Below are 8649 nucleotides of genomic sequence, written 5' to 3' on the forward strand. Positions count from 1 at the left end.
GTTACATAACACTTGAATGCCTCTTTTCCACTGTTTTAAAATGTTCATGTTCGCTTATTGCCATATTTTTAACCTTTTCTTTTGAAGTAATTTCAAATTTAAAACTTGTGAATCTGACCAAAACCATAAATATATAGCTATTCCTTTTTTCCAAAGAGATTATCAATAGTTTTTAACATTTTACAATGTCTGTTTTATTTTTCTCTCTCCTCCTTCCTTGGAGGCAAGGATTCTAAGGCTTTGTCTGACATACTTTGGACATGTTGTAGGGAGGGACAGGTCCTTGGAGAGGGACATCATGCTTGGTAGGGTGGAGGGACAGCGCAGGAGGGGAAGACCCTCTATGAGGTTAGTCGGGATGGGTGTGTCAGAGGCAGTGCGATTGGCACAGGATAGAGCAGGGTTTAGGGCTGTTGTACATGGGGTCACTATGAGTCACAAACGACTCGACAGCACATAACAACAACAACAACAACTCCTCCTTCCTGTTTCTTTCTCTAGATAACATTATTAGACAACTGGCTGCATTTACACTTTTTTGCATTTGTACGTGTGTATGTGCTTATCTCTCTCTCTTACAAAGAAACACAAATGTAGAAGTTCCTGGGTGTTAGAGTTTGTGCTCTGCTGTTCACTGAAAGGTGGGTGTAACCAAACTGGTTACTGTCAAGTCTCTCATGACTCCTGGCCTCCTCATGCGTTACAAGAGGAGGACTGAGCTCTAGACCATTTTTAGGCTGTAAATATTGGAAACATATCTCCAGGCATTTCTTCTGTGATATCTCCAAGCTACTTTCAAATGTCTAACTTTTCAGTTACTATATAGGGTGAATGTGTGTACATGTGTGTGTATATGTATATATTTTCCTAGTGAGAGTTACATGTTGAGCTGATAACTGAAAAGTTGTCAGTTCAAATCCACCAGTCCCTTCACAGAGAAAAGATGCTGCAATATGCGCCTGTTGAGATTTACAGGCCGTTACCTCTCCATGTTTTTGTAGAATGTTTAGAGTTAGTAATATTAAAGCCATGGTACGAGCCTTAAGGATAATTGAGATCATTAAGGTCCCCGAAAATGACTACCTCTGGGGGGAAAAAAAAGATATACAGTCCTGAAAACCAGTGGAGGGTCACCATGAATCAACTTCATGGCAGTGGGGTTTGTTGTGTTCTTGGTATTTGTAAAAGATAATCTCTTAAAGCTTCTTAGATGGGATTCAAAATCAGAAACTTAGTATGTTATAAAAGTAGGTCGTTTCTTATTCACATAAATAATGCGTTTTCTGAAAACTCTTTCCTAATTCTACTTTTTAATGTATATGTAAAGTAACTTCTTTCTAATTTGTCAGTAATTTCCCTTTCAATGGCACTTTTTTTAAAAAAAAGGAGGAATAATGTGTTAGAGCTAATGACTTGGAGAGATGTTGCACCTCTATAGTTGCTGTACAAGTTGGCCCAGTAGTTCCTCTCTCCAGTGGCTGCAAGGTGTTTCTATCAGAGGTTGGACTGATTGAAGCATAGTTATCTGTTTGAATGATCTTATTTACTTTATTTGACTCACACAGCAAAATACATTTGTGTGATGTGCAGAAATAATTTGCTTCTCTTTACCCTTTTACTCTTCAAGCTTAAGGTCTTTTAGAGATGGTGCAGTTAAGAAACCTCATTCTCTAAGGACACCATCCAGCAAGAAGTCTTCTGCTCTCTCTGTGGTTCAGAATCAGTTACCTAGTACCAGGCATCCAGTTCAACGTCGTGCCTTACATACTTGGAACCGGAAGGGCCGGTTAAGAGAATTACGTCTCAGGTGAGGGTACCTTTGATCACCTGCCTACAGTGTCTTCTTCTTTGTTCTCCTTTTTTGGATTATGATGAGGATGTGATTCTTGAGTTCATGTCTCAAAAGACCATGATGCCTGCTCTATGTAGCATTGTTGTTGTTGTTGTTGGGAACTGACCCATAGCTGACCCTCCGGTGGGTTTTCAGAGGCAGTTAATTGCACAGGAGTAGATTGCCCATCCTTCTCCTGCAGAGCATTATGATGAGATAAAGATCATCAGGTAGATTCAAACCGCATACTTTTGTGATTGTAGCGTAGCTTCTTACCATTAGGCCACCAGAGCTCCCTTAAGGAGCATAAAAATGCTTTCTGGCAATTGGAATTAGATCACCTAATAGGGTTAGGTTTTTTGTAAGTTATCCATCTATATTAGGTGCTATTCCTGCCTACGGGGAACTGGGAAGGGACAGGGAAAGAACAGAACATATGTTAGCAAAAATTCTATGTAAGTGTGATCTATATGTTTGTAAAATCAAACCTAGAATAAGTGCATTGCCAGAAAGTTCTCCCTTACGACATAAAATGAGTGTTTTTTGTTCATGGTTTCTAATTATGCTCAACAAAGTATATGCTGTAAAATTCTTTCAGATAAAGTTCCAAGGAACATGATAATTTTCTACACTTCTTGTTTAGGTATACGAGCTAAAGACATTCTTTTATTAATTCAACAAAAATCTACTGGGTGGCTAGGGGGTGTTGTGCTAGAATCTGGACATGCAAAGTAGGTTAGATTTTCCTGGTCTGTGGCCTCATGAACATTTAAAAGCAGGCAGGTTGACAGACCATATTAGAGCTGTGATGAAGAATGGTACTGTGGAGGAAGAATGTGGTGCAGAAACCTGAAGAATGTGGAAAGGAAATGAAAGGATGTGAAAGCTAGGAAAGACCAGAAGAAGGACAGTTCTAGGCTGAACCTAGGGTTTAACTAGGCAAGAACATAACATAAATTTAACATAACATGAACATAAATTTAATTGATATTTGGAAGTAAGGCATTTGTTACTGTGGTATAACTTAGCCTATACCAACTAATGCCATGTTCTAGTTTAGTGTTGAGTAAATAGCTAAGAAATGAATGAAGTGATGGATTAGTGGGGGGAAGACTATAAAAGTTAATCTTAGGGAGCTCTAGTGGCCTAGTGGCAAGAACCTGCACTGCAATCCAGATGTATGCAGTTAGAGTCCACCAGATGCTCTGCTGGAGAAGGAGGGACACTCTCCTCCTATACTAGTCAGATCTGATTTGACAGTACATACACACAAAATAAAAATAAAATTTTAAAAAAAGTTAATCTTTAGATTATGTCTGCACATTTAAAAGCAAGTTGTCCTCACAACAAGGAAGAATATTGAATGTACCATGGATTGCCAAGAAAACAAACAGATTCATCCTGGAGAGGGTTAAACCAGTCTACTCCTTGGAGGCAAGGATTCTGGGGCTTCATCTGACATACTTTGGACATGTTGTAAGGAAGGACCAATCCTTGGAGAGTGACATCATGCTTGGGAGGGTGGAGGGACAGCCGGAGGGGAAGACCCTCTATGAGGTGGATTGATCCAGTGACTGGGGTAGTCGGGATGGGTGTGTCAGAGGCAGTGCAATTGGCACAGGATAGAGCAGGGTTTAGGGCTGTTGTACATAGGGTCGCTATGAGTCGCAAATGACTCGATGGCACATAACAACAACAACAACAACATACTGAGACCAGGGGGAGAAAGATGGGCAATACATACAGCCTTTGGAAATCTGCTGAAGAGTCAATTCTAAGTTGGTTCTGACTTAAAGGCACATGACAACAACAACAACAATATTGAGACCATGTGTATTGTCCAACCCAAGGTCTGCACATCTATATAATATCCAAAATATTAGTTTTTCAACACCCCATTTATTCTTTGTTTACCAGAAATTGTAGACCATGTATATCAGTGGCTGGATAGCTAGTTTTCTTTGTAAACTGGTTGTTGATAAGAAGTCAGCCAGGCACTTTTGTAGCTGTTGGGGAGGCTACAGGATTTGATCTTTATTCTCAAGGGCTCACAATGATAGGAATCACAGTGAGCCAGTTACTGTGATGAGGCATCATAATGTTAAAACTCAAGTAGGCATAGACAGAACAAAGCTATTAACTTTTAGGTTGAAGAAGTTTCAATGTTTCACATGAAAACAGGCATTGAAGATGAGTCTGGTTGGATGTGTGGGCATTTGCCAGATGATTTTGGCAAGGAAACTGTGAACAAGACCATTATCATGTATTGCCTTTCTTTGATTCTGAAATCTGTACTTTCATTTACAAAACACTTTATATTGGAGATATTTCTTAATAAGGCTTGATTTTAGTGTATATATCTGTCCTATTTTAAACTGTTTTATGCACGATTGGCTATGATGTCTTTTGGCCCATACTAGCTTTGAGACCTTAAAAATTTCTCCTTCTTGCCAGAAAACCAATGACATAAGCTGATTGGAGTTTTTAAAAACATACATCATTTCTTTTTCCTTCTTTCAGATGTGTTGCCAGAAAGTTCTTGTATTTGTGGATTCGAAAGACTTTTGGAAGAATATTTCCCTCTAAAGCCAGGTAGTATTAGCTTTCAGAATACTCAATTTCGAATGAATTAATTCTAGGTTTGTTTTTATAACAGGTTTCTAATTAGTCTGTTCTAGTTTGATTTTATAGACATATAGATCACACTTACATAGAATTTTTGTGGTTAACATATGTTCTTCCCTTGAGCCTCCTCAGTTCCCTGTAGGCAGGAATCATACCTAATATAGATGGGTAACTTAAACAGAAAACCAACCCTGTTGCCACTGAACCAGTTCCAATTTACAGTGACTGTGTTGGATAGAGTAGAACTGCCCTATAGCATTCCTCAGGTTATATTCTGTATCTTGTTCATAGGGTTGCTGTGAGTTACAGTTGACTCCACAGCTTCTAACAACAGAAACCTTTATGGAAGCAAACTGCCCCATCTTTGTCCCACAGAGCAGTTGGCTAGTTTGATCATCAAACTTTTTTGGTGATCAGGTCAACTTTCAACCACTGTCATCAGACTTCCTCAGTAGATAACTTCTTGCTGGCAGATGTCATAAACCTGACTTGAACTCATAGCAACCCTGTGTACACAAAACATGCCCAATCCCACACGATCCTCACGGTCACTTAACACATACTCTACACAGATACAGCCTCTTAACCTACATAGAAAAATCCAATCCCCAATATGATGATGATGATGATGTTGTATACCAGAGTTGAAACTGACCCTCTAGTGGGTTTCAGAGGCGGTCAGTTAATGACACAGGAGGAGACTACCCAACCTTCTCCCTAGGAGTAGCTGGTGGCCTTGGACCGCATGTCTTCAGGATTGCAATGCAGCAGCTTCTTGCCACCAGTCCATCAGAGCTCCCTATAGCCATAGTTACACTATTTTTTGATGCCTTTGAATTAGCTCTAACTCTTAGGGACCTTGTACACAACAGCACAAAATACTGTCCAGGCTAGTGTCTCCTCATAACTTCTGCTGTGTTTGAGCCATTGTTGCGGACACTGTGCTGGTCAGCCTCACTGATAATCTTCCTCTTTGTCACTGCCCCTCCTTTTTATCACTGGTGATATCTTTCTCCAGGGACCAGCTCTTCCTAATAACATACTCAAAGTACATGCGTCAAAGTCTCACAGTTCTCACTTCAAAGGGCCATTCTGGCTCCACTTCTTCCGAGTCTGGTTTGTTTTCTTCATTCTGCAGCCCATGGGAGATACAATATTCCTCACCAACACCACACTTCAAAAAGTGTCTATTTTTCTTCAGTCTTCCTTATTTATTATCCAGCTTTCACATGCATGTGAACTAAAACCTTTTCTTTTTCATTTTTCTAACAGTATGGTTTTCCTAACCAGGGATATCTTCCAAGATATATGCACAAGATAAAAGTATAAGAAAACCAAATTAGTGTGTCTTCTGAAATGTTTTCTTTGTGTACCTTCCAAAGGGCCTTCTGTTCTCCATCTCTTCTCATGGGAAGTGACACTTCTGTGATCTCAGCTCATCATGGCCATAGTTTTTAGGCAGATTTTACCTCTCGGGTTTCTTCTCTCTTTTTGGAGCTTATTGTTGTTGTTAAATGCCATTGAGTCATAGGCGACTCATAGCGACCGTATGAATGAAAGTCCTGAACTCCTCCTGTATAACTTTTGTCCTTTCTCCAGGTTCATAGGGTTTCCAGAGGCAAACTATTATGGAAGTGGATGCCACTCCTGCTTCCAAGCTTGTTTTAATCGACAAGCTCCACCAAACACTGTTCACCATGGGTAACCATTCTCACATTTGCCTCATCAGTGTCACAGTGTTCGGCTTCACAGCAACCACGAGTTACCTCTGTACAGCAAGTGGACATACAAGGGTTATACAACCTAGAAGAATGTTTCACCAAAAATAATTAAAGGCAGGCCTGAGCTTAGCTTTGTCTTTTTTTTCACCTAATAGTTCTTCATGACTTGGATCAGGTACACCTTACTCTTTAAACTAGCATTCTTGCTCTTTAGAACTTTGGAGAGGTTCTTTTTTTATTAATTTCTTTTTATTAATTTTAGTGAAAGTTTACAGAGACTTAGGGTTCCCATTCATTCATTGTTGCACTTTTCTCCCTGTCCACCCCCTCACCCCAATTCACTCTTCTCCTTGAAAAATAAAAGAAAAACTTTTTCATTGTTTTGCAATTCCTCCCCCTAAGTCCACTCCACTATGTAGCCTTCACTCTGGACTCCTGTCATGACAATAATACCCAATCATATAGCCCTTTTAAACAGTTCTCTCCCTCATCTGTTTCAATGCAGTATACATTGTTCATCCCCTCCTTCTCAGTCTTCCCTCAACCCTAATGTTAGTACTGTTTTACAACAGTGGCCCTATGCAATATTTGTCCTTTTGTGACTGAGATATTTCACTCAGCATAATGTCATTCAGGATCACCCATTTTGTATAATATTTCACAAGTTCCTTGTTTTTCAATGCTGCATAGTATTCCTTTGTGTGAATATACCAGAGCTTCTCTAGCCATTCTTTTGTTGATGGGCACTTGGGTTGTTTCCAGCTCTTTGCTATTGTGAACAAAGCTGCGATAAACATGACTGTGCATATGTCTGCTTGGGTGGTGGTTATGGTTTCTTTACGGTAAATTCCCAGTAGCGGAATTGCTGGGTCAAATGATGTTTCTATTTGCAACTTTTTGAGAAGGTGCCATACAGCCTTCCATAGTGGTTATGCCATTTAACGCTCCCACCAACATTGAATAAGGGTTCCAATTTCTCCGCAACCTCTCTAGCATTTGATGTTTGCTGTTCTGTTACATTTTGCTATTCTTTCTAGGGTAAGAGGATATCGAATAGTTGTTTTGTGGAGAGGTTCTTGATAGTAGATTTCCCCAGACTGACACAATTTTTGATTTCTTGACTGCTGGTAATGTAGGTGTTGATTATGGGTAAAGTGAAATAACTGGCAACTTCAGTCTTTTCTTCATCTAGCATGATGTTCCCTATTGGTCCAGTAGTGAGAATTTTTGTCCTCTTTCTCTTGAGATATCAGACATATTGGAGTTTTTCCTAGTCTATAATAAGTGGTTCAAGCAAGGCTGTGTCATTTGCATAACACAAGTTGTTGATGTGTTTTCCTCTGATCCTGATGCCACATTCTTCTTCATATAAGCCAGCTTCTCTAATTATTCACTTAGCATGTAGATTGAACAGCTATGGAAAAAGTCCAGACATACACTTTTCCTGATTTCAAACCATGCAGTATGCCCTTGTTCTATTTGGACAAGAGTTATTTCGGTCTAGGTTTCACATGATCACAATTAAGTGTTCTCAGATTTCCATTCTTTTCAACATTAGCTGTAATTTATTATGCTCCTGTGATGTTAGCCTAAAATTTGGCTTTTTTTAGCCATTAGCCTCTCTGGTCTCCAGCTACCCTAACTGCAGACACATGGCCTTGCAAATCACCATGATCTTGCTAATCATCAACAGCTGAAGCAGCAGTATAAAGAGAGCACACTCTGCACTAGAGGATGCGTGAAAACACTAACACAGGAGTGGCAGTTGACTGTGTTTAAGTGTCCTGCTGCATCCAGCCTGGCCCATTGCTCACCAGTTTCTAGAAAAAACCCAGCCTGCATACCTACAGTCTCGTGAGTCGTTCCCCCAAGGAGTCTGAGTTCCTGGAGGACCTTCAAGCAAATCTTCGAACCCATATAGAGGAATTGGGGAACTAAGCTACAGTATGGACTTGTACAACTGGTTAAGCATTTGGGAGTACAGTGACCTGAGGCTTCTCATAAATGGCCTGCTATTAATCATAGCAGAACAGATTATAAAAACAGATCTATCCAGGCAAAATGTCTTTGAATAGCCAATAAAACACATAGACATCCTTCTGGTATTATTTGCTTTCATCCAAGATCTGTCTGACATCAGTAATGATATATCCCTTGTTCCATGACCTCTTATTTTTCACCAGTACCTTCAGCACAACTTGGACTTCTTTCTTAAATACTTTTAGTTCTTAATTTTGTGTTTCTTCCTGAAATGATTCAGTGTTGACAAATTCTTTTTGGTACAGCAACTTGCTATTCCTCCCATCTTCTTTTGATACTTCCTGCATCATTCAAGATTTTGCCCTTAGTATCCTTCAGTATTATATGCAACTCAAGGTTTGAATTTGTTCTTCAGTTTTTTCAGCTTGAGAAATGCCAAGTGTGTGTTTCCATTTTGGCATTTCTCAAGCTGAAAAAATTATAATTTTTTAT

At 39.6% G+C, this 8649-nt stretch overlaps 1 protein-coding gene across 1 annotated transcript in view; it reads left to right on the forward strand.

Annotated features, from left to right (window-relative positions):
* SFI1 (Sfi1 homolog, spindle assembly associated (yeast)) overlaps positions 1 to 8649 on the forward strand; it is a 129651-nt gene that overhangs the window by 35927 nt on the left and 85075 nt on the right. Inside the window, exons 3-4 of the mRNA XM_006894888.1 lie at positions 1643 to 1807; positions 4352 to 4423. Coding sequence (XP_006894950.1) covers positions 1643 to 1807; positions 4352 to 4423 — 237 coding nt within the window. The remainder of the gene's footprint in view (positions 1 to 1642; positions 1808 to 4351; positions 4424 to 8649) is intronic.

The sequence above is a fragment of the Elephantulus edwardii genome, unplaced genomic scaffold (assembly GCF_000299155.1).
Source record: "Elephantulus edwardii isolate Elephantulus edwardi_28Jun2011 unplaced genomic scaffold, EleEdw1.0 scaffold00151, whole genome shotgun sequence".
Lineage (NCBI taxonomy): Eukaryota > Metazoa > Chordata > Mammalia > Macroscelidea > Macroscelididae > Elephantulus > Elephantulus edwardii.